This window comes from Anomaloglossus baeobatrachus, chromosome 8 (genome assembly GCF_048569485.1).
Source record: "Anomaloglossus baeobatrachus isolate aAnoBae1 chromosome 8, aAnoBae1.hap1, whole genome shotgun sequence".
Taxonomy (NCBI): Eukaryota; Metazoa; Chordata; class Amphibia; order Anura; family Aromobatidae; genus Anomaloglossus; species Anomaloglossus baeobatrachus.
Window position 1 is genome coordinate 40127923 of NC_134360.1, and position 26411 is coordinate 40154333.

The 26411-nt window shown below is 50.1% G+C and overlaps 1 protein-coding gene across 1 annotated transcript in view; it reads left to right on the top strand.

Annotated features, from left to right (window-relative positions):
• UQCRC1 (ubiquinol-cytochrome c reductase core protein 1) overlaps nucleotides 1-16872 on the top strand; it is a 29371-nt gene extending 12499 nt beyond the window's left edge. The window contains exons 4-13 of the mRNA XM_075321498.1: nucleotides 112-241; nucleotides 445-643; nucleotides 6591-6670; nucleotides 6776-6891; nucleotides 7169-7312; nucleotides 12633-12793; nucleotides 15766-15851; nucleotides 15932-16020; nucleotides 16419-16494; nucleotides 16638-16872. Coding sequence (XP_075177613.1) covers nucleotides 112-241; nucleotides 445-643; nucleotides 6591-6670; nucleotides 6776-6891; nucleotides 7169-7312; nucleotides 12633-12793; nucleotides 15766-15851; nucleotides 15932-16020; nucleotides 16419-16494; nucleotides 16638-16702 — 1146 coding nt within the window. The 3' untranslated portion in view covers nucleotides 16703-16872. The remainder of the gene's footprint in view (nucleotides 1-111; nucleotides 242-444; nucleotides 644-6590; nucleotides 6671-6775; nucleotides 6892-7168; nucleotides 7313-12632; nucleotides 12794-15765; nucleotides 15852-15931; nucleotides 16021-16418; nucleotides 16495-16637) is intronic.
• Nucleotides 16873-26411: the final 9539 nt, after the last annotated feature.

The window sequence follows — 26411 nt, forward strand, 5'->3', positions numbered from 1 at the left end:
CTCTTCTCTAGTATTAGCTATTCCTCCTAGCTTTGTGTCATCAGCAAATTTAATCAGTTGATTGTTCCCAACACATAATAAACTTCTCTCTATGAAATCTTTTTCATCCAGGGAACAAAGAAGCGCCCGCAGGCCGCCCTGGAGCAGGAGGTGGAGAGCATGGGAGCCCACCTGAGTACATACACCACCCGGGAGCAGACGGCTTTCTACATAAAGGCTCAGTCCAAGGATCTGCCTAAAGGTGAGGGCCTCATTGTGGACATCATGAATGTAATGAACGGTCTCTGGCTGGAGGACTTGACATAGTTAGGTCATACGTGTCGAATATCCTGATCACTCGATCGTACAAATCGACCAAGCTTCATCTTTAAATCCTAACTCATTTCTTGGATCCCCTCTCCCAGGACTGTAAATCCAATGTCTGATGTTTTCCTCTGTCCTCAGCTATTGAGATCTTGGCCGACGTGGTTCAGAATAAGAGCCTGGAGGACTCTCAGATCGAGAAGACTCGAGAGGTGGTGCTGAGGGAGATGCAGGAGCTCGACTCTAACCTCGAGGAAGTGACGTTCGATTATCTCCATGCCACCGCGTTTCAAGGAACTCCCCTTGGGAAAACCATCGTGGGCCCATCAGAAAATATCAAGTAAGCAACACTGGAAATTATCTTTGCGGTGTATACGTGCCGTCGTGGATCTCTAGGACACATTCTGACATCTATAATCTTTTTTTTCTTTATCGTTCCTTATGGGAGACCCAAACCATGGGGTGTATAGCTTCTGCCTCCGGAGGACACACAAAGTACTACACTCAAACGTGTAGCTCCTCCCTCCGGGCTATATACACCCCCTGGATGACAATCTACCCAGTTCAATGCTTTGTGTTCAGGAGTACACACACACTTGCATTCTCTGATATTTTTTTATTTTAATTTTAAAGATTTGGAAGAAAAGCGGGTCCAGTCTGGACTCCCGGCATGTCCCTTCACACCCCACTCTGTCGGGTGCTGTTAAGGTTGACTTTATAAGGCTGGAGCCTTCACATGCCGCGCTCCTTCACACCCTCTGTCGAGGCTCTGTTTGAAGTGGGAGCCTCCACGGTCCTCTCTGCTTGCAGAAGGCCGGTCTCCATCCGCAGCCCTGTCTGGTCCCTGCTGGAAGGAGCGTTACCCCCATTCAGGGACATGGCCCTGCGTCTCAAGAGCTAAGTATTGAGACGTTTTTCAGGGGTCCCGGGTACTTTTATGTGGGGGACAGTATGTGCTTTAGCGTTACTGTTAATTCCGGCCGGTTCTGGGGATTTCCCCTGAGAACCGCGCCGAAGGTGCCTGCTCGTCGGCCGCGTTTTAAAATCTAGGCCCCGGCTTCTGTTTGGGCCTAGTTTCGTTTTCGGTTCTCTGCATGTTTTGCATACAGCACCGCCCGACCAGCAGAAGGGAGGGCACTCCTCTCTGGGGAGATGTTCCCTCCCCTGTATTTCTTCCTGTATCTCTCTGCCCTCCGTGTTTTCCCGCTCTTGGGGCTTATACACGCCCCCCCTCTTCTCCCAGCGCCATTTTTTCAGCGTTCTTGCACTGTAAGACGCTGGATGCTGCAGCTGCATACTGTTAGAAGGCTGACGCTTCACAGAGGAGCGGTGGAATCCGGAGGGCACACAGAGAGCACGGGCTGGTAAGCCACAACCTCTGGTTGTGGTCTTTTATTACACTCTCAGGCATTCTACAGGAGTGTATTCTGGCTGCAGAGCTTCCACCTCAGCAGCATGTCTGTCACTAGGAGCAAGGCTGCAAACATGTACGCTATATGCACTGCATGTAAGCTCATTCTGCCAGAGCCAAGCACATACCCACACTAAGATGCCTGTGCTAACATGTTTGTGTCTCAGCCTGGAGCCGCCTCAGGGGTTCCTCCGGCTGCTCCGGCCCCGGTGGCTGAACCCCCGGCTTGGGTAGCTTCTTTTTCACAAGCTATTTCCCAGTCTTTTGCCGACTCCATGGGGCAGCTGTCCCGGACACTGCTGTCCATGCATCAGCCCCCCTCTCAGGGTGTCTCTGCGGCTCCGAGCTCTGCAGAGCCCTCAGAGCATGTCCTAGGACCCCGTCCCCCTAAACGGAGACGCAGGGATCCTTCTCCTTCCTCATCCCACGGCTCTGATTCTCAAGCCGAGGTGCAGGGCGAGGAGGATTCGTTTACTGTGGGCTCAGACGCTGCCTCTATGTACCCCATCGACTTGTCTGAGGGTGATGCGGATGTTAGTGACTTGATTGCATCCATTAACTCCGTACTGAACCTCAACCCACCAGAGTCAGAGGAACAACCCTCTCTGGTAGAGGTACACCAGTTTACCTCTCCTAAGAAACCTAGGAGTATGTTTTTTAACCACTCCAGCTTTCACACCACTGTTAGCAAGCCCAGGGCCTGTCCTGACAAACGTTTTCCGAAGCGTAGTTCAGATGACCGTTTTCCCTTTCCACCGGAGGTGGTTAAGGACTGGGCCCAGTCTCCAAAGGTGGACCCTCCGGTGTCCAGAATCTCAGCCCGCACAGTCGTAGCTGTGGCTGATGGCACTTCTCTTAAGGATCCCACTGACCGCCAGGTTGACCTTCTGGCCAAGTCTGTATATGAGGCGACAGGAGCCTCGTTCTCCCCGTCTTTTGCGGCAGTGTGGGCTCTTAAGGCAGTCTCTGCCTCTCTGGCGGAGATTCATTCCCTCTCTAGGGACTCTATTCCTGAGACGGATGCCTTAACTTCTCAAGCTTCGGCTTTTACATCCTACGCCATGTCTGCCATCCTGGAGGCTTCTCACCGCACGGCGGTGGCCTCCGCTATCTCCCTCGCGATCCGCAGGATCTTGTGGCTTCGAGAGTGGAAAGCAGACGCTTCCTCTAAGAAGTACCTTGCGAGTCTCCCTTTTGCTGGGTCCCGGCTGTTTGGGGAACAGCTGGATGACATAATTAAGGAAGCTACTGGCGGGAAGAGTACTTCCTTGCCACAAGCTAAAGCCAAGAAACCTGTCCAGGGCAGGAACCAATCGAGGTTTCGTTCCTTTCGTTCCTCTAACTGGTCATCCTCTAAGCCCTCGACCTCGTCCACTACCGCAGCCAAGGATCGTAAACCCAACTGGCGCGCAAAGCCGCGTCCTCAAAAGACCGGAGGAGCCGCTGCCACTAAGGCAGCCTCCTCGTGACTATCTGGCCGCGCCAGCAACGTCCTTGGTCGGTGGCAGGCTCTCCCACTTTGGCGACGTGTGGTTGCAACACGTCTCCGATCAGTGGGTGCGGGATATCATCTCCCACGGCTACAGGATAGAATTTTCTTCCAGCCCGCCAAACAGATTTTTTCTGTCCACCCCCCCCTGCTCCAAAGCCGCCGCCTTCTCTCAGGCCGTGGCATCCCTGCAGGCCAACGGTGTAATTGTTCCGGTTCCCGCCCGGGAACGGTTCAGCGGTTTCTACTCAAACCTCTTTCTAGTCCCCAAAAAGGACGGTTCCTTCCGACCCATCCTGGATCTCAAGCTTCTCAACAAGCATGTTCAGGTGCGGCACTTTCGCATGGAATCTCTGAGATCGGTCATTGCTTCAATGACCCAAGATGATTTTCTGGCATCCATCGACATCAGAGATGCCTATCTGCATGTGCCTATTGCGGTTTCACACCAGCGTTGGCTACGCTTTGTGATCGGAGAGGAACATTTCCAATTCGTGGCTCTCCCCTTCGGCTTAGCCACGGCCCCTCGAGTATTCACCAAGGTCATGGCAGCAGTGGTTGCGGTCCTGCACCTCCAGGGGTTGGCAGTGATTCCTTACCTGGACGACCTTCTAGTCAAGGCCTCATCCAGTGCAGACTGCCAGCGGAGTGTCTCTCTCACTCTCGCCACGCTAGTTCAGTTCGGGTGGCTTGTCAACCTGCCCAAGTCCACTCTGACCCCGACCCAGGTGCTTTTGTACCTAGGGATGCAATTCGAGACTCTGCCGGCACTTGTCAAGTTGCCCTTAGTCAAACAGCAGTCCCTCCGTCTAGCGGTGCGCTCTCTGCTGAGGCACCGCCGTCATTCCATCAGACACCTCATGCAGGTGTTGGGTCAGATGGTGGCGTCCATGGAAGCGGTCCCCTTTGCTCAGTTCCATCTGCGTCCCCTGCAGCTGGACATTCTCCGCTGTTGGGACAAGCGGATCTCTTCCTTACACAAGCAGGTGGCTCTGTCGTCACAGACCAGGAGCTCCCTTCAATGGTGGCTTCGGCCTCTCTCTCTGTCTCAGGGACGCTCCTTCCTGACTCCGTCCTGGGTGATCCTCACCACGGATTCAGCCTCTCCGGTTGGGGAGCAGTATTTCTCCATCACCGAGCTCAGGGCACTTGGACTCCGTCCGAATCAGCCCTCTCGATCAATGTGCTGGAGATCAGAGCTGTGTTTCTAGCTCTCCTAGCCTTTCACCACCTGTTGGCGGGCAAGCACATTCGGGTTCAGTCGGACAACGCGACAGCGGTTGCCTACATCAATCACCAGGGCGGGACTCACAGCCGTCTGGCGATGTTGGAGGTTCAACGAATCCTCCAGTGGACAGAGGACTCCAAGTCCACCATGTCTGCAGTCCACATCCCAGGCGTGGAAAACTGGGAGGCCGATTACCTCAGCCGTCAAACCGTGGACAGCGGCGAGTGGGCCCTGCACCCGTCAGTGTTCAAATCAATCTGCCGCAAGTGGGGCACTCCGGAAGTGGACCTAATGGCATCCCGGCACAACAACAAGGTTCCGGTTTACGTGGCTCGCTCCCACGATCCTCAAGCTTTCGCAGCAGACGCACTGGTTCAAGATTGGTCTCAGTTCCGTCTAGCCTACGTGTTTCCCCCTCTAGCGCTCTTGCCCAGGGTTCTGCGCAAGATCGGAATGGAGGGCCGTCGAGTCATACTCATTGCTCCGGACTGGCCCAGGCGAGCTTGGTACCCAGACCTGCTCCGTCTGTCCGTAGAGGTGCCGTGGCATCTCCCGGACCGCCCAGACCTTCTCTCTCAAGGTCCGTTCTTCCGCCAGAATTCTGCGGCTCTCAGATTGACGGCGTGGCTCTTGAGTCCTGGATCCTGACGGCTTCAGGCATTCCCTCTGAGGTCATCTCCACCATGACTCAGGCTCGGAAGTCTTCCTCGGCCAAGATTTACCACAGGACTTGGAAGATTTTCCTGTCCTGGTGTCGCTCTTCCGACCATGCTCCTTGGCCGTTCTCCTTGCCGACCATCCTGTCTTTTCTACAGTCCGGTCTACAGCTAGGACTATCCCTCAATTCCCTCAAGGGACAGGTGTCGGCTCTGTCGGTATTGTTTCAGAGGCGTATCGCCCGACTGGCTCAGGTGCGCACTTTCATGCAGGGCGCATCTCACATCATTCCTCCTTACCGGCGGCCCTTGGATCCCTGGGACCTTAATCTGGTCCTCACGGCCTTACAGAAACCCCCCTTTGAGCCTCTCAGGGAGGTTCCCTTGTCTCGACTTTCACAGAAAGTTGTTTTTCTAGTAGCCATAACTTCTCTCAGGAGAGTTTCTGATTTGGCTGCGCTCTCTTCGGAATCCCCCTTTTTGGTGTTTCACCAAGACAAGGTGGTTCTTCGTCCGTCTCCGGACTTTCTCCCTAAGGTGGTGTCTCCTTTCCACCTTAACCAGGACATTTCATTACCTTCTCTTTGTCCGGCCCCTGTGCATCGCTTTGAAAAGGCGTTGCATACCTTGGATTTGGTGCGGGCGCTCCGAATCTATGTGTCACGCACTGCCGTTTTTAGGCGGTGCACCTCACTTTTTGTGCTAACCACAGGTCAGCGCAAGGGTCTCGCTGCTTCTAAACCGACCCTAGCTCGTTGGATCAGGTCGGCTATCACCGATGCCTACCAGTGTTCTCAGGTGCCTCCCCCGCCGGGGATTAGGGCGCACTCGACCAGAGCTGTCGGTGCCTCCTGGGCTTTCAGGCACCAGGCTACGGCTCAGCAGGTTTGTCAGGCTGCCACGTGGTCCAGTCTGCACACCTTTTCGAAGCACTACCAAGTGCATGCTCATGCTTCGGCAGATGCGAGCTTGGGCAGACGCATTCTTCAGGCGGCTGTCGCCCATTTGTAAAGTTAGGTTTTGCCTACTTCTCAGTTTGGTTTATTTCCCACCCATGGACTGCTTTGGAACGTCCCATGGTTTGGGTCTCCCATAAGGAACGATAAAGAAAAAGAGAATTTTGTTTACTTACCGTAAATTCTTTTTCTTATAGTTCCGACATGGGAGACCCAGCACCCTCCCTGTTGCCTGTTGGCAGTTTTTTTGTTCCGTGTGTTTCACCGCCTGTTGTTAGTAGACAGAGTTCCGGTTATTCCGAGTTTTACTCTATCTCTACTTATGGGTGGATGTCCTCCTTCAGCTTTTGCACTGAACTGGGTAGATTGTCATCCAGGGGGTGTATATAGCCCGGAGGGAGGAGCTACACGTTTGAGTGTAGTACTTTGTGTGTCCTCCGGAGGCAGAAGCTATACACCCATGGTTTGGGTCTCCCATGTCGGAACTATAAGAAAAAGAATTTACGGTAAGTAAACAAAATTCTCTTTTTTTTTTTTTTCTTTCCAGGAGGTTCACACGGGCCGATCTTCTTGAGTACATCAACCTTCACTACAAGGCTCCTCGTGTTGTCCTTGCCGCAGCAGGAGGTAACACTGCACTCATCCTATAACCCCGTCCTCCATTCTATCCTAACGGTCCCATAGTTCAGCAATAATGAATTTAGATCATTTCTACAATGTGCATATTTTCAGGAATCAATCACAAGGAGCTGTGTGACCTCGCCCAAAGACACTTTGGCGGACTTTCTTCAGAATATGAGGACGGTATCATCCCTGTGCTCTCTCCGTGCAGGTTTACCGGAAGTGCAGTGAGTATTTGGACCAGAACTTACTGAATTGTGAGAATTTTATACAACCATCGCTTCTGAAATATAATCACAAGATGATGCACCGTTCTTTGTATACAGCTCCTATGCACACAGATGTCTTTCTCCACCGGTGATTTTGTGGGTGCCCCATTACAGATCTTCCAGTATGAGCAGCTCCATTTTCTCCAATATGACCCCAATTATTGTCTTTTTACGTAATTTGTTGATATTTATCATTATTTTTCCATTTTTGTATCCTTTTTTTTTTTTTTTTTAGCTTTCCGCTCGCAACGACGACCTGCCCTTGGCTCACGTTGCTATTGCAGTAGACGGCCCTGGATGGAACAGCACTGATAATGTCGCTTTGGCCTTAGCGAACACCATCCTTAGCAACTACGACTCTACCTATGTAGGCGGGAAGGTAAGGAGAATAAAATCAGCGCGCTTTGCTACCGAGAACGCATGTGACCCTTCAGTAATGCACGTATATTTCGCTTAAGCGAATGTGAACTCTGCAGCTGATCAGCGCTGTCTGATTGGCAGCAGTGTTCCTCTGACACCTCCACTATGTGTTAGTGTCAGGAAACTATGTAACCATGAGTATTGCTTCTTCTTCGCCTTTTATTGAGGGGTTGTCCACTAGTGGACCATCCCTTTAACCCCTTAACGACCGCGGGCAGTAATATTTCGTCCTAGCGGTCATAGTGTTACTGCCCGCGGTCTGCTGCCGGCAGCAGGCCGCAATCGGCGCACATCTGAGCTGATATTCACAGCTGAGATTTGTGCCTGCCAGGCACGAGCAGAATCGTTATCTACTCGTGCCGTTTAACCCCTTAAATATCGCTGTTAATATGTGACAGCGCCATTATAATGGCATCAGTGGTAAACATTTACTTACCAGCCGATACCGGAAGTCATGTGACGTGATCACGTGACTTCCGGTGGTTGTCATCATGTGATGACTCCTGTAGCTCACTTGAATTACTTTCAGTTTCACTCAGCCCGGTGCTGAGTGAGGCAGAAAATTAGCATATCTGCTTTTTATAGCTGTGATCAGCAGATATGGCAGAGCAATCAGATTGTTGATTCATATAGCCCCCTAGGGGGACTAGTAAAATAAAAAAAAGTACAACCTAAAAGTTCAAATTACCCCCCCCTTTCGTCCCATTGAAAATTTAAGGGTTAAAAAAAATAAAAAATATACACATTTGGTATCACCGCGTTCAGAAATGCCCGATCTATCAAAATATAAAATCAATTAATCTGATTGGTAAACTGCGTAGCGGCAAAAAAAAATTCCAAACGCCAAAATTACGTTTTTTGGTCACAAATTTTGCGCAAAATGCAATAACAGGCGATCAAAACGTAGCATCTTTGCAAAAATGGTACCGTTAAAATCATCAGCTCGAGACGCAAAAAATAAGCGGTCACTGAGCCATAGATCCCAAAAAATGAGAACGCTACAGGTCACGAAATATGGCGTAAAACGTGCACCACTTTTTTCGGACAAACTTCTAATTTTGTTTTTTAACCCCTCATATAAAAGTAAACCTATACATGTTTGGTGTCTACGAACTCGCAGTGACCTGAGGCATCACACCCACACATCAGTTTTACCATATAGGGAACACAGTGAATAAAATATCTCAAAAACAATGGTGCTATCGCACTTTTTTTTTGCAATTTTTCTGCATTTGGAATTTTTTTGCCGTTTTCCAGTACACTATATGGTAAAACTTATGGCTTCATTTAAAAGTACAGCTCGTTCCGCAAAAAAATGAGCCCTCACATGACCAGATTGACTGAAAAATAAAAAAGGTACGTCTCTCGGAAGAAGAATGACGGAGAAAAGAAGGGAATTTTGTTACTTACCGTAAATTCCTTTTCTTCTAGCTCTTATTGGGAGACCCAGACGATTGGGGTATAGCTACTGCCCTCCGGAGGCCACACAAAGCACTACACTAAAAAGTGCAAGGCCCCTCCCCTTCTGGCTATACCCCCCCGTGGTATCACGGGTTCTCCAGTTTTAGTGCCAAAGCAAGAAGGAGGAAGCCAATAACTGGTTTAAACAAATTAACTCCGAGAAACATCGGAGAACTGAAAAAACCGTTCAACATGAACAACATGTGTACCCGCAAACAACAAAAAAATCCCGAAGGACAACAGGGCGGGTGCTGGGTCTCCCAATAAGAGCTAGAAGAAAAGGAATTTACGGTAAGTAACAAAATTCCCTTCTTCTTCAGCGCTCTATTGGGAGACCCAGACGATTGGGACGTCCAAAAGCTGTCCCTGGGTGGGTAAAGAAATACCTCATGTTAGAGCTGCAAAAAACAGCCCTCCCCTACGGGGATGTCACTGCCGCCTGCAGGACTCTTCTACCTAAGCTGGCATCCGCCGAAGCATAGGTATGCACCTGATAATGCTTGGTGAAAGTGTGCAGACTGGACCAGGTTGCTGCCTGGCACACCTGTTGAGCCGAAGCCTGGTGACGTAATGCCCAGGACGCACCCACGGCTCTGGTTGAGTGGGCTTTTAGCCCTGAAGGAACCGGAAGCCCCGCAGAGCGGTAGGCCTCTAGAATTGGTTCTTTGATCCATCGAGCCAGGGTGGCTTTAGAAGCCTGCAATCCCTTGCGCGGACCAGCGACAAGGACAAAAAGTGCATCGGAACGGCGTATGGGCGCCGTTCGGGAGATGTAGATTCTGAGTGCTCTCACCAGATCTAGCAAACGTAAGTCCTTTTCATACCGGTGAACCGGATGAGGGTAAAAGGAAGGCAAGGATATATCCTGATTAAGATGAAACGAGGATACGACCTTAGGGAGAAACTCCGGAATGGGGCGCAGCACTACCTTGTCCTGGTGGAACACCAGGAAAGGAGCCTTGGATGACAAAGCTGCCAGCTCAGACACTCGCCGAAGCGATGTGATCGCGACAAGAAACGCCACTTTCTGTGACAGTCGAGAAAAGGAAACGTCCTTTAGAGGCTCGAAGGGCGGCTTTTGCAGAGCAACAAGTACTCTGTTCAGATCCCATGGATCTAACAGCCGCTTGTACGGGGGCACAATATGACAGACCCCCTGTAGGAACGTGCGCACCTTAGGAAGACGTGCTAGACGCTTCTGAAAAAACACAGACAGTGCCGAGACTTGCCCTTTAAGGGAACTGAGCGACAAGCCCTTTTCCAACCCCGATTGCAGGAAAGAAAGAAAGGTGGGCAATGCAAATGGCCAAGGGGATACTCTCTGTGCAGAGCACCAAGATAAGAAAATCTTCCACGTCCTGTGGTAGATCTTAGCAGACGTTGACTTCCTAGCCTGTCTCATTGTGGCTACGACTCCTTGAGATAATCCTGCAGACGCTAGGATCCAGGACTCAATGGCCACACAGTCAGGTTCAGGGCCGCAGAATTCTGATGGAAAAACGGCCCTTGGGACAGTAAGTCTGGTCGGTCTGGCAGTGACCACGGTCGACCGACCGTGAGATGCCACAGATCCGGATACCACGATCTCCTCGGCCAGTCTGGGGCGACGAGTATGACGCGGCTGCAATCGGATCTGATCTTGCGTAACACTCTGGGCAAGAGTGCCAGAGGTGGGAAGACGTATGGGAGCCGGAACTGCGACCAATCTTGAACTAATGCGTCTGCCGCCAGAGCTCTTTGATCGCGCGACCTCGCCATGAATGCCGGGACCTTGTTGTTGTGCCGGGACGCCATTAGGTCGACGTCCGGCACTCCCCATCGGCGACAGATTTCCTGAAACACGTCCGGGTGAAGGGACCATTCTCAGCCTGGGTCACTATCTCTCCTGACTCCGGCTGGCGAAGCAGCACCGGATCTGAGCATTGCACACAATGGGGGTCCTTGGAGCCTGCTGGTAGAGCAGCCCCACATGCAGCACACGCAGTGTACACAGCCCTAGCCTTGGCAGCCTTGCGTTTTGCGGATGACATGTTGCTGCCTCCTCAGAGTGATCTGGGTATACAGCCAGGAAGCGACCTCACAGTGCAAGCAATAAGGAAATATATATATGTCCAGTGACACAGTACACTAATACACACTGAGGCACTAGAGGGGCCAGCTGAAAAGCCGCTTACCGCCCGCTTAAGAGCGGGTGTGTGATCTCCAAAGCCCCCTAGTCCAGGTCTCCCAGAGCCTTGCGTCCTTCCTCCAGCCAGACATGCATGTAATGGCTGCCGGCGTCCTGAGAGAGGAGGGGGGGGCGGGCCCTGGGCGTTCCTGGCCAAGAGCGGGAAGCCTGCTTCCCTCTGTGCCTAGTGAGAGGGCTGGAGCATGTAAATCAGGCTCCAGCCCTCGTCGCTGCCGTGAAACAGCGTCTCTCCCCTACCCTGATTGACAGGGTGGGGGCGGGAACGAATCGGAGCTGCCGGCGTCCTAGGCCGCAAAAGCCGGGGACTAGATTTATAAACGCCACCGTCGTAAAAGCGCGGTCGGCGTGTCCCCGGCGAACTAAAAGTCACAGCAGCGCCGCCGGTCCAGCTGGGGTCGGCGCTGCGTTCCCACACACAGAAAAAAGTCCCCCAGTTAAACTGTAGGAACACTAGCTCTAGCGTTACGGTCCCCGGCGCACTACAACACCCAGCCAGCCCGGAGTGTGTCTGTGCCTGCCGGGGACACAGAGTACCTGTATGATGCAGGGCCATGTCCCTGATGGTACTCCTGCTCGGCATCCACCAGGTTCTATGGGTCTGTGGATGGAGCCCGGCGTCAGAGCTTTGAGGCCGGCAGGATCCCACTTCCACAGAGCCCTACAAGGGGATGTGGAAGGAAAACAGCATGTGGGGCTCCAGCCTCTGTACCAGCAATAGGTACCTCAACCTTACAACACCATCAACGGGTGAGAAGGGAGCATGCTGGGGGCCCTATATGGGCCCTCTTTTCTTCCATCCGAAATAGTCAGCAGCTACTGCTGACTAAAATCTGTGGAGCTATGCATGGAATGTCTGACCTCCTTCGCACAAAGCTTGAAAACTGGAGTACCCGTGATACCACGGGGGGGGAATAGCCAGAAGGGGAGGGGCCTTGCACTTTTTAGTGTAGTGCTTTGTGTGGCCTCCGGAGGGCAGTAGCTATACCCCAATCGTCTGGGTCTCCCAATAGAGCGCTGAAGAAAACCAGAAAGCGAAAAATCGGCCGGTCGTGAAGGGGTTAACAACCAGTTAAGAAAGAAGCGTGCCCTTCTTTTTTTTTTTTTTTTTTTTTTTTTCTTTTTTCAGGATGTGCCTTTTTCAGTGGCCTCTTTTTTTTTTTGATACATATAGAATTTTTCTTCATTTTTTTGTTTTTCCTAATTTGTGGTGCAGGCAAAATAACAACTTGAGTTTAGACATGGCATTGAAAGCGTTGGTGCCCGAAAGACTGCCTCATAAATGCTTATGGCAGGCGGAGGGGCCTTTGTTGGTCATTGGTTGCCATAGTGGAGTATTGGTTTTCCCCACAATCTCGTGACAGTTTGAGCCGCTTGTCAGATGCCATAGTCAGTAGTGAGTTCAGTATCTAGCGGAGCCCAACTCATTGATGCCCCAAGTTGCTATATCGGGGGCCCGGGATTTAGGCCTGAGTAGTGCACATCACTTCAATTTTCTAGGGCACCAAGTCAGAGAGCAAATCCTTAACTGATGGCAAAAAAGCACTGCGGTCAGTAAGGGGTTAAAAATGATGGCACATGATATTGAACAAAGACTGCAGAAATGCTAATATTTTTTTGTTATTATTTGTAGAATCTGTCCAGCAATGTTGCGAGAGCCGCAGCTGAGTACAATCTGTGCCAGAGCTTCCAGTCCTTCAATATCCGTTACTCCGACACCGGACTCTTCGGACTCCACTTCGTCACCGATAAACACAGTATTGAGGACATGCTCCATGTGGCTCAGGGAGAGTGGTAAGGACAAGGACGGAGAGGGCTGGAAGGGTTTGTCCTGGGGTCTAGCATGTGATCCGATAGTTTTGGTTTTTTTTTTAACCCCTTCACAACCTTGGACGTATTGATATGTCCAAGGTCGTGTCCCTGCCTTTGATGCAGGCTTGCACGCAGATCCCACGTCTTTCCCTTCACGTCGGCTGATCTGATTAGCCGACGTGCAGGTTGATTGGAGATCCACCTGCAGCTCGTAACCAGTTAAATCCTCTGACTGCAGGATTTAACACACATCGGCATGGAGCACGCCATTTCCACTCCCTTTGGTGGTCTTGTGATATGATTGTGGGGCACTGATGTGTTTTCCAGACAGCTGGGGGTCTGTCACGATGAACGTCGGCTGCGAGCGACATTCATAGAAAGTCATTGTTTCTGCTGTACAGTGCCATGCTCATGCACCGCTCTGCATAGTACAAGCAATCGGACGACTGCAGCTTCAGGTCCCCTAAGAAAACAAGTAAATACAATAAAAAGTTTTAAAATATCTGAAGAAATTTAAAAAACAAATTCAAATCACCCCCTTTTGCCCCATTGAAATTAAAACACTAAAAAAACCACATACCGTATTTTTCATTTTATAAGACGCACCCCAAATTTGGAGAAAAAAAGGTAAAAAAAAATAAAATATATGGGTCAGTTTTATAATCCGATGGTGTCTTACTAGGGAGAGGGGGCAGCAGTGGTGCGGGGGTTACAGGAGGCCAGGGAGGTACTGGAGTACTGCGATGCTGCGAGTGGTACAGAGGTGGGCGCAGACACTCACTGTGGGCGCTGCTCTGTGCGGGGCTGGTGACGCGGCGATGCTCTGGGTGGGAGTCGGTGAGGCATCGGCCATTCTGAAGATGTCGGCGGTGAGAGCTTCAAATAATTGCGGCCGGATTCGGCACATGCGCAGATGAGAGCTTGAGAGCTCCATCTGCGCACACATTGACTCTAGGCACCATTATTTGAGGCCCTGACCGCCAACATCTTCAGGATGACCGCCTGTCGCACAGAGCAGCCCTGTGCAGAGCATTGCAGCCTCGCACAGAGCCGGGCAGAGCTGTGCTACCTGACGCACAGAGCTACGCCCGCAGCACACCGCATAGCATTACCCCTGCCTCCTTTGACCCTTCTTCACCACCCCAAGGTAAGCTACATTCGGATTTTAAGACTCACACCTCATTTTCCTCCCAAATTTTTGGGAGGAAAAGTGCGTCTTATAATCCGAAAAATACGGTACTTGGTATCACTGCATTCATAAATATCCGATTTTAATAAAAATATAAAATTAATGCAATGGCCAAATCAGTGCAACGAGAAAAAAATTAACACCAGAATTATGGGGTTTTTTTTTTTTTTTGTGCCGCGACAGTATTCCAATAAAAGGCCAATGAAAGGCGATCAAAACATTGCATCTACTAAAAAATGGTATCAGTAAAAACGGCAGCTTAGGGCGCAAAAAAAATAAGCTGTCACCCAGCCCCAGATCCCGAAAAATGAACATGGAAATAAAAAAAAATCCAAAAACAATTGTGGAATTGCACTTTTTTTTTTTTTTTTTTGCAATTTCACTGCACTTGGAATTGTGTCCCCAGTTTCCAGTACAATATGGGGCAGAATGAATGGTGTCGTTCAAAAGTACAACTCATCTAAAACAAGCCCTCATATTGCAATTTTGACGGAAAATAAATAAAGTTATGGCCCTTGAAAGGATGGAAAATCGCCGTGTGGTGAAGGGGTGAATGTTAGGCTAAGTTCACATTTCCGCTAAAATGTATCAGTCACAATCCGCTGCTCTGGTAAACAACGGAATCCGTTTAGCGGATTCCGTTGTTCCCATAGACTTGTATGAGCAGCGGATTGTGACTGATGATGCTGCGTTGCACCCTCCGCCCGACTAATCAGTCGTGGAACGACTAACCGCCGGGCGGGAGGAACGCAGCCTGTAACGTTTTTTGAGCAGCGCGATCCGTCTGATTTCGCTGCGCATGCTCTGGCTCCCTGCACACGTCACCAGCTTTGGTTGGTTACCCGATATTTACCCTGGTTACGGTGCAAGGAGCCAGCGCTAAGCGGTGTACGCCCGTAACCAAGGTAAATATCGGGTAACCAAGGTAAACATCGGGTGCTTCGCTGTTACCCGATATTTAGTCTGGTACGTGTGCAGGGAGGCCGACACTTCCCCGCTCTGCCCCGCCCCCTCCCGCACTCCGCACATGTGTGTGTACGCGCACACACACACACACACACACACCTGTCCCCAGCCATGCAGACCAGCACTGCCACTGACACCCTCATCTGGCCCCGCTCGGCTCCGCCCCCCGCTCGGCTCCGCCCCCTCCCGCACTCCGCATGTGCGCACGCAACGCGCGCGCGCACACACTCACTCACTCACAACACTCACTCACACATACACTCACCTGTCCCAACCATGCAGACCGCAGCACTGCCACTGACATCCTCAGCGCCTGGCCCCGCCCCCCCGCTCGGCTCCGCCCCCTCTCGCATTCAGCATGTATGCACACACACTCACTCACACACTCTCTCTCTCACACTCACACACACTCACCTGTCCTGCAGTCCCTGCGGCACTGACGTCCTCGGTGCCATGGCCCCGCTCGGCTCCACTGCCCCCGAACTCCGCCCCCTCGCGTTCCGCCCCCCCCGCACACAACGGAGTCCGACAAAGAATTCTGTTCTTTGTCATCTGTTGTACAACGCATCAGTCACATGCGTCAAGCGACGCATGTGACTGATACAAAACAACGGAAATGTGAACTTAGCCTTAGATACTGAGACTGAAAACCCCTTGAAGAGGTTCCTAGTAATCGTCTGTGGTGGAATTTAGCAGTGGGCGTCTGATCCTACAGGGGTCATGGGGTATTACTCAGAACGCAAGGTACTAATCAGTCACAGTAGTAAAATCCTTTGTGTGTTTCCCGTCTGCTCCACAGGATGCGTCTGTGTACCAGTGCAACAGATGGGGAAGTGGCCCAAGCTAAGAAGGCCCTGAAGACTGCTCTGGTGGCCCAACTGGATGGTAAGTGCGGTATAAAGTCCAGGGAAACCATACGATGGCAGAACCTTCAGCTCATTGCATCTTCTGATTTTACTCTCAAGGTACAACCCCGGTGTGTGAAGACATTGGACGCCAGGTATTGGCTTATGGCCAGCGCGTCTCCTTGGAGGAATGGAATTCCAGGATCGATGTGAGTTTTCAATGCTTAGTCTTCCGGTGGTCACGGAGCCCCCAGATTCGGCTCTCGAGTCCCCAAAGTGGTTTGGGTAGATGGCAGACCAGTATTGGCGATCAGCATGCATCGGTCGGTCTAAGCAGCTTTATTATTTCCTTAGGGGTTGCGTAACTTCGCAGCAAAGACACGCATGCACGCTCCGTTCAGTTGAGCATGCATATCGTTTTAAAAAGAAAAGGATCAGGCTTTAGAAATTCAGCTTCACACAGAGATGACCACGTGGTCCCTCTGAATTTGACAGGGCTCGGTGTTTTTTTTTTTATTTTTTTTTATTTTTGCTAATGTTAATGGAGGTTGCATGCATAACATGTTCCCAAAAGGATGAAATCTCAATCCCTGATGTCTTCCTACAGGCTGTCAATGCGAAGACTCTGAGGGACGTCTGCTCCAAATACCTGTATGATCGGTGTCCAGCCGTGGCTTCAGTCGGTAAGTTTCCGTGAAATTTAAGCTTCAGGGTAGAGAGTCCTCCGGACATGGATGATCTGTGTCTGTGCCGCAGGTGCAGCATTACTCATTGCATCGCGATAATGACGTTTTTATTACAGCGTCGTCCTCTTGTTTTCTCTTAGGTCCCGTTGAGCAGGTTCCAGACTACAACCGTATCCGCAATGCGATGTACTGGCTCCGGTTCTAAACTCCATAAAACCTCATTATTGCTCTTGTGACGAAAGCAGAGTTATTTTTTCTCTTCTATGTAAAGTCTTTGCAGCTGCTGCAGAACCTCTAATAAAAATGTCCGCGCTCATTCATGTCTGCTCCAGGATTGCGGAAAAGAACATGGAATAAAATTAATTTAAAAAATGAGATTGGTCCTGATGACGCGTCCGATGCCGCCTGTATCACAGGTAACGCTGCAGACAATCTTCATTTTCCAAGACTCTGTACAGATGATTGTACTCGTGATTGTTGCAGATTGTATCTACATATCTGTGGTGTCCACAACCTGATGAGCAAAATGTCAGCTTGTTGGGTTTAAAGGGAACCTGTCACCAGTTTTTCAACCTAGAAGCTGCGGCCACCACCAGTGGGCTCTTATATACAACATTATAATATGCTGTATACAAGAGCCCAGGCTGTGTACAACATAAAAAACACTTTATAATACTCGCCTAAACCGATCCCTGCGGTGGATGTGGCTCAGATGGGCGTCTTCGTCCTCCGGTGCCGACACCGCCTCTTTCGGCCATCTTTGTCGCCGCCTCTGTCGTCCTTCTGAAGCCGCGGTGCATGACGGGTCCGACCTCATACACACTCGCTGGCATTCAGGTCCTGAGCAGGGCAGATCAAAGTATTGTAGTGCGCCTGCGCGGAACCTGCGAGTGTGTATGACGTAGGACGCGTCATGCACACAGGCTTCAGGAGGAGGACGAAGATGGCCGAAAGAGCAGGCACCGGAGAAGGAAGACTCCCATCTGAGCCACATCCACCGGTTTAGGTGAGTATTATAAAGTGTTTATGTTCTACACAGCAGCCTGGGCTCTTATATACAGCATTCTAACAGCCATCCTGTATATAAGAGCTCGGTGGTGGTGGCCGCAGCTTATAGGGCAAAAAGCTGGTGACAGGTTCCCTTTAAGGTCATAAGTGACTCTATCCCTGTAAGTGTTAATTGACTCTATCAGGACCTAAACCCAAGGGTATGGCTGTATAGGTTCCCTCCTGGAGTAGAAATCTGCCCCACCGTTACTGAGAAAAATGGCGATTACATTATATGCAAATGAGCCACAAAGTGCATAGGGGTGTGACAAAGCACTTCCAGCTCTCCGCCCTCACTTGTCACCTGACTCCTTTGTCACATCTATCTTGTATTTAAAGTGACACAATCATCCTAGTATACCCAAAGGAGTACTCCAGCTCTGCTCATTTCTGCATCCGGGGCCGTGGGGTCACCTCTACTGTTATCTGCCTGATTGACAGGTATTCTTTTTATTAAAGGGAACCTGTCACCTACTCGCCTGAGGGGCGGTCCGATACTTTCCGGTCCGATGGGCGTTGCTGCTTCCGGGTCCAGTGTTTCCTCTATCCTTGTGATCCCCATCCTTCTTGCTTCATGTGGATAACGTGTCTTATGTCATCCACACAGTGCCCTCCATCGTGCTCCTAATGCGCATGTGCAAGCGGTCTTTAACCTTTCCCAGCACCTGGGCATTACAACACTGCTGAGGGCAGAGCAAAGTGCGCGCGGACGGTGCTGTGTGGTTGACATAGGACGTGTCATCCACACAAGAAGGAGGATGGGGATCGCAAGGATAGAGGAGTAGATTGACGCCAGAGCAGCGGCGTCCATTGGACTGGAATGTATAGGACCGCCCCGCCGGGGAGTAGGTGACATGTTCCCTTTAAGAAAGTATGGACGCAAGATATCGATGGATCCAGCATGTATCAGTAGACGTGGCGTCACCTCTTGATGTAGCAGAGCCGGAATATCCCTTTAACGCTCTCTCCCTTGGTGCAGTCACTGCCGTTCACATTCAGATCTGCTCTCCAGCAGCGCCCTCTGGTGGCCATATTGTCCAATCTCCTGACTATTCATCAGTACCCGGATCCCCTTCTCTCCGATAGCAGTAATGATGCTGCCCCCCGGCTGTGTTCCTGGTTGCTATAGAAAGTCTCGACATGTTAGAAGTGCAGACAATTTTACAAGTATTATCACCTCTGTGTCCTACAGAGCTGAAGATTTATTTTACTGCCTCCATAAATCAGCTGGAAGGTTGATGGATATGTATGAAGACAGGCGGCCGCTGTCAGGGCACGCCTAAGCAGACACAGGGCAGATATGTACCTTTTAGGTCATATTTATGCAGGTTCTTTGCCCCATGATTTATGTATTCATGCTTTTTTTTGTTGCTTTTTTTGCGTGTGCAAACGTTTTTGTTTTTCTTTATTCATTTTTGTGGGAAAAAGTTGTACAAAAAAATGCACTAAAAAGAAAAAAAAAGTCAACGTGTCCTTTAGAAGCCTCTTTGTGGTACATTTAAGGGTCCTATTTGCTAGTTAACAGCGTTAAGGGAGCTTTTCACGCTGCAATATCGCTTTATCGTCGGTCACGATGTTTGTGACGCAGATCCGGCGTCATTAGCGACATCGCAGCATGTAACACCTCTGAGCGACCTAAAACGATCGCGAAAGTGGCAACAATCGTTGGTTTTGGAGAGCTCGTCCAAAAACCAAATATCGTTGTCTGTTTAGTAGCGATGTTGTTCCTCGTTCCTGCGGCACCACACATCGCTGTGTGTGACACCGCAGGAGCGACGAACATCTCCTTACCTCCGTCCACCGGCAATGAGGAAGGAAGGAAGTGGGCGGCATTTCCCAGCTGCTGATCTCCGCCCCTCCTCTGCTATTGGACGGCTGCCGTGTGATGTCGCTATGACGCCGCATGAACCGCCCCCTTAGGAAGGAGACGGATCGCCGGCCAGAGCGACATCGCTGACCAGGTAAGTGCATGTGACGCTGCCGTAGCGATAATGTTTGCTACGGCAGCGTTCACACAATATCGCACACACGACGGGGGCAGGTGTAATCGCGCGCAACATCGCATTGCTAGCGATGTCGCAGCGTGTAAAGCACCCTATGGTGTACTCTGGGTCTCCTAGCCATGTATACAAGGGAGCTGATCTGATCTGCATGGAGCTGATCTGATCTACCAGGAGCTGGTCTGATCTACCTGTAGGTGGTCTACCAGGAGCTGGTCTACCTGGAGGTGGTCTGATTTACCAGGAGCTGGTCTACCTGGAGGTGGTCTGATTTACCAGGAGCTGGTCTACCTGGAGGTGGTCTGATTTACCAGGAGCTGGTCTACCTGGAGGTGGTCTGATTTACCAGGAGCTGGTCTACCTGGAGGTGGTCTGATTTACTAGGAGCTGGTCTACCTGGAGGTGGTCTGATTTACCAGGAGCTGGTCTACCTGGAGGTGGTCTGATTTACTAGGAGCTGGTCTACCTGGAGGTGGTCTGATTTACCAGGAGCTGGTCTACCTGGAGGTAGTGTGGTCTACCTGGAGGTGGTCTGATTTACCAGGAGCTGGTCTGATCTACCTGTAGGTGGTCTACCAGGAGCTGGTCTACCTGGAGGTGGTCTGATTTACCAGGAGCTGGTCTACCTGGAGGTAGTGTGGTCTACCTGGAGGTGGTCTGATTTACCAGGAGCTGGTCTGATCTACCTGTAGGTGGTCTACCAGGAGCTGGTCTACCTGGAGGTGGTCTGATTTACCAGGAGCTGGTCTGATCTACCTGTAGGTGGTCTACCAGGAGCTGGTCTACCTGGAGGTGGTCTGATTTACCAGGAGCTGGTCTACCTGGAGGTAGTCTGATTTACTAGGAGCTGGTCTACCTGGAGGTGGTCTGATTTACCAGGAGCTGGTCTACCTGGAGGTGGTCTGATTTACCAGGAGCTGGTCTACCTGGAGGTGGTCTGATTTACCAGGAGCTGGTCTACCTGGAGGTGGTCTGATTTACCAGGAGCTGGTCTACCTGGAGGTGGTGTGATTTACCAGGAGCTGGTCTACCTGGAGGTGGTCTGATTTACCAGGAGCTGGTCTACCTGGAGGTGGTCTGATTTACCAGGAGCTGGTCTACCTGGAGGTGGTGTGATTTACTAGGAGCTGGTCTACCTGGAGGTGGTGTGATTTACTAGGAGCTGGTCTACCTGGAGGTAGTCTGGTCTACCTGGCGGTGGTCTGATTTACTAGGAGCTGGTCTACCTGGAGGTGGTGTGATTTACTAGGAGCTGGTCTACCTGGAGGTGGTCTGATTTACCAGGAGCTGGTCTACCTGGAGGTGGTCTGATTTACCAGGAGCTGGTCTACCTGGAGGTGGTGTGATTTACTAGGAGCTGGTCTACCTGGAGGTGGTCTGATTTACCAGGAGCTGGTCTACCTGGAGGTGGTCTGATTTACCAGGAGCTGGTCTACCTGGAGGTGGTGTGATTTACTAGGAGCTGGTCTACCTGGAGGTAGTCTGGTCTACCTGGAGGTGGTCTGATTTACCAGGAGCTGGTCTACCTGGAGGTGGTCTGATTTACTAGGAGGTGGTCTACCTGGAGGTGATCCGATCTACCAGGAGCTGGTCTGATCTACCTGGAGGTGGTCTACCTGGAGGTGATCGTTGCTTTCTTGCACCCTCCCTAGAATTTTAATACAATCCCGTTCATTACTACACACCTGCAACAGCCAAAATGCAGCGGGGCGCCGCATGTGCTCGTACCTTGGGGTGTAATTTCGGGCACAAGCCTGGCATTGTAGGAGTGAGATCTGCCGCCCTGCCCGTGGTTTTGCAGAAACACAGGGAACAACACCCTCTCTGCAGGACGCCGCTGGCAGGGCACCAGACATATTAGCTAATTGTAGTGGGTGCTAAAAGGCTCCCCAGGCTACAGACACAGATTTCGGCTATGAGCCTCGCAGGGCAGGGTGGAATCCTGTATTGTTTGGGTTTTTTTTTTCTTTGTATCCACAAATTTTAGGTTGTGGAAAGTTTCCAGGAATTGTGAGGAGCAGAGAAAGGAGCAAGATGAGTCCTGTCGGGTGCAGAAATCCCCTCTGTGAGTAATGGGTGCAGAGACAGAAATCCCCCCTGAGTAACCGGCCAGAGACTAGTGAGCGGCCCGAGGGCAGGAGACGGCCGGGCACAGGTGACTACCAGCATCTTACAGATTTTCACTTTTGGGTGATGGCCCCACTGCATTATAAGGACCACTCACCAATGGAGCAAAACATAGCTCAGACTAGAGACCCCCATACACAGAGATCGGGGGACAGGCTCGTGTATGAAGAATTCAGGGAGTTAGTTGTACGATACAGCCTGAGAGATGAGACGAGTGCAGCTCTGGATGTGACTGCAGTATAAAGCATGGTGTAACACAAGAGAATGTAGAAGTGTGAGCACTTGGCAGTATTTTAGGTCTGCTTTGTTACATGGCAGGGCATAATCGGTAATGATTGTCGCTGATCCCATCGGGGTTACACACAGCCTCACGTCTATTCTTCTGTCCTATGTGCACTCGGGCGTTAAAACATTTTTTTTCTTCTTCTATAAAACTGTTTCAAGAGCTACATGAACAAGTTGTGACCCCCACCGGACGGTCTGTACCTGAGGGAGAGGCGAGCGCCGGGGCAGAATAGCTGAGCCGCTGAATAGAACAGAACCTGATCTCTCCCGATGCAAGGGAGATCCTGCCCTACAGTTACGGGATCGGTGTCATTAAGGTTTCCATTTCTCAGTCCTTTTCCTGGGAAGCAGGTTGTCCATCACTGCAGCTCCTCTCTTCCTAGAGTCAGATATGCAGCCGCGCTGGCTTGATTGCAAGCTCTGCTGCCACGCCGGATTTAAAATTTAAGCTCTGCAGCCGCGCGCCGGCTTTAGATTGCAAGCCCTGCAGCCACACGCCGGCTTTAGATTGCAAGCCCTGCAGCCACACGCCGGCTTTAGATTGCAAGCTCTGCAGCCACAAGCCGGCTTTAGATTGCAAGCTCTGCAGCCACAAGCCGGCTTTAGATTGCAAGCTCTGCAGCCACACGCCGGCTTTAGATTGCAAGCTCTGCAGCTGAACTCTGGTTTTAGATTGCAAGCTCTGCAGCCGCACTCCGGTTTTAGATTGCAAGCCCTGCAGCCACACGCCGGCTTTAGATTGCAAGCCCTGCAGCCACACGCCGGCTTTAGATTGCAAGCTCTGCAGCCACAAGCCGGCTTTAGATTGCAAGCTCTGCAGCCACACGCCGGCTTTAGATTGCAAGCTCTGCAGCTGAACTCTGGTTTTAGATTGGAAGCGCTGCAGCTGAACTCCGGTTTTAGGGTATGTGCGCACGTTGCTTTTTACCTGCTTTTTTGCTGCTTTTTCTTCTGCGCTGTTTAATGCCAAAATGGATGTGTTCTTCTATTCAAGCAAAGTCTATGGGAATTTGGGTTTCTTGTTCACACTATGTTGTTCAAAATGCTGCCTTTTTGTGGCAGAACTTTGGTCAAAAACTCAGCTTTGCAGTGCAAAACCCAAATGGCAAAAACAATTGATATGTTGCTTCTTTGAAAAGCTGAGTTTTTGACCAAAGTTCTGCCTCAAAAAGGCAGCATTTTGAACAACATAGTGTGAACAAGAATCCCAAATTCCCATAGACTTTGCTTGAATAGAAGAACACATCCATTTTGGCATTAAACAGCGCAGAAGAAAAAGCAGCAAAAAAGCAGGTAAAAAGCAACGTGCGCACATACCCTTAGATTGCAAGCTCTGCAGCCGCACTCCGGCTTTAGATTGCAAGCTCTGCAGCCGCACGCCGGCTTTAGATTGCAAGCTCTGCAGCCGCACTACGGCTTTAGATTGCAAGCTCTGGAGCTGCTCTCCGGATTTAGATTGTAAGCTCTGCACCCAGAGATGTGATACAATATTATACAGATTGAAAGAATTGCTATAAAATGTGACTGCAGAGGTAAAAACCCGGTATTTGCACAGGATCCTGGTACATCATCGCCAAAATACACAGATACTGATGCGCTCATTATAGTAGAACCCATGTAGTAGTAACTCTTGGTTTGGCAGCGCGGCTCTGCCTCTGATCAGCATCTTGTGGTTACATAAAATGCAGAGTAACATGGCACCAATCTGTACTTATGTCTTCTACTCCACTCACACCCAAATCTGCATTCAAAAAATAGTCTGAACCAGTAGGGGGCAGCAGGGAGATGTGAGGTCTGACAGCCTACGTCCGACTTTCACTGGGTGAGTGCAGAACGCAATTTCCGCACCAGCCACAGCCACTCATATCCGCATATAAAAGATCAGGTCAGGAGAGCTGCGGCCGGTCCGGACCTTGCGGCCTGTAGTCGCCCCGTGAATCTCATATGTGTGAATCCGACCAATATCCACTTCTGGTGTCAAGACTTTAGACAAGAGCGTCCTTTATGCACCGTGTGATGTTCCTTATTGCACCCATTCACTCCTATTTTTCATGTACAATAATACAAAAACAGACAGATCCTCCTGCCATTCTGAAACGTTTCCAAAATATCTCCTAATAATTGATCCTAGTGAACAGACATCTGAATACTGCTTTACCAATGGATGAATGTGATTCTGGAACAGTCATGAGCGTCAATATTTGAGAAAAATGCTAAGAAAACAGCACAAAATTATAATAGAGGAAACCATCAACAAGTAGGATTACTCACGGCAGCTGTTATTAACACAAATATCTGGAGAGAAGAATATTAAAAAAAAAAAACCCACCATGGACAACATTTAAAATGAGAACCATTATAAATAGTATACATTGAGATCCCCCTAGTGGTGGCTGCAGACAGAATATTATCATGTATCTCTGCATACAGGGAGCTCCCCCTAGTGGTGGCTGCAGACAGAATCTTATCATGTATCTCTGTATACAAAGGAGCTCCTTCTAGTGGTGGCTGCAGACATAATCTTATGTATCTCTGTATATAGGGAGCTCCTCCTAGTGGTGGCTGCAGACAGAATTTTATCATGTATCTCTGTATACACGGAGCACCCCCTAGTGGTGGCTGCAGACAGACTCTTAGGTATCTCTGTATACAGGGAGCTCTCCCTAGTGGTGGCTGCACAAAGGATGTTATTATGTATCTGTATACAGGAAGCTCCCCCTAGTGGTGGCTGCAGACAGAATATGTATCTGTATACAGGGAGCGCCCCTACTGGAGGCTACAGACATGATATTATATATCTCTGTATACAGGGAGCTCCCCCTAGTGGTGGCTGCAGATAGAATCTTTATCATATATCTCTGTATACAGGGAGCTTCACCTAGTGGTGACAACAGACAGAATTTTATGTATCTCTGTATACAGCGAGCTCCCCCTAGTGGTGACAACAGACAGAATATTATCATGTATCTCTGTATACAGGGAGCTCCCCCTAGTGGTGGCTGCAGACAGAATATTATCATGTATCTCTGTATACAGGGAGCTTCTCCTAGTGGTAGATGCAGACAGAATATTATCATGTATCTCTGTATACAGGGAGCTCCCCCTAGTGGTGGCTGCAGACAGAATATTATCATGTATCTCTGTATACAGGGAGCTCCCCCTAGTGGTGGCTGCAGACAGAATATTATCATGTATCTCTGTATACAGGGAGCTTCTCCTAGTGGTAGATGCAGACAGAATATTATCATGTATCTCTGTATACAGGGAGCTCCCCCTAGTGGTGGCTGCAGACAGAATATTATCATGTATCTCTGTACACAGGGAGCTTCTCCTAGTGGTAGATGCAGACAGAATCTTATATTGTATCTCTGTATACAGGGAGCTCCCCCTAGTGGTGGCTGCAGACAGAATATTATCATGTATCTCTGTATACAGGGAGCTTCTAGTGGTAGATGCAGACAGAATATTATCATGTATCTCTGTATACAGGGAGCTTCCCCTAGTGGTGGCTGCAGACAGAATATTATCATGTATCACTGTATACAGGGAGCTTCTCCTAGTGGTAGATGCAGACAGAATCTTATATTGTATCTCTGTATACAGGGAGCTCCCCCTAGTGGTGGCTGCAGACAGAATATTATCATGTATCTCTGTATACAGGGAGCTCCCCCTAGTGGTGGCTGCAGACATAATCTTATCTTGTATCTTTGTATACAGGGAGCTCCCCCTAGTGGTGGCTGCAGACCTAATCTTATCTTGTATCTTTGTATACAGGGAGCTCCCCCCAGTGGTGGCTGCAGACATCATGTATCTCTGTATACAGGGAGCTCCCCCTAGTGGTGGCTGCAGACAGACAGAACTTTGTCATGTGGCTCTGTCCATGCAGGGGATTTGGAGCTCTGTATCAGAAAAGCTGATCTTTGCATTAACAATATATTTGAATATTAACCCGCACAGGATTTGCAGTTAAATACAAAGTTACAGACGTGGCAATTCATGATTAATCAACCAGGATCTTAAAATTGTAATTTCCTATCCAAACAATCCCATTAAATATTTGCTCCTAAGTATTTCAGATGAGCACTCTTCCCTGGGGGTCTGCTATGCAGACCCTGCCCCTGTTTGATCACGAAACACTGAGTCCCAAGCAGTGTGAGCCCTGGAGCGGAGCTGCATTCCTGAGACATTATCATCTTACCGGGGCTCGGAGACACCTCCACATAATCAGCGATTATACAGAAGGAAGACATTACTGTATCATTATCCAGTCCCATTAGTCTGGATCCTCCTCGTGGCTCCGGTACTCATTGAGGGGCAGGCGCTCATCCTCAGAGCACCAGGTTTACATTCCCGGCTGTTACCCTTTAAACTCTTGTAAAGTAGCAATTACTTTTCCACTGCAATTGCATACAATTTAGTGTTAGAGGATCTGTCATAAATATATAACTTCTTACC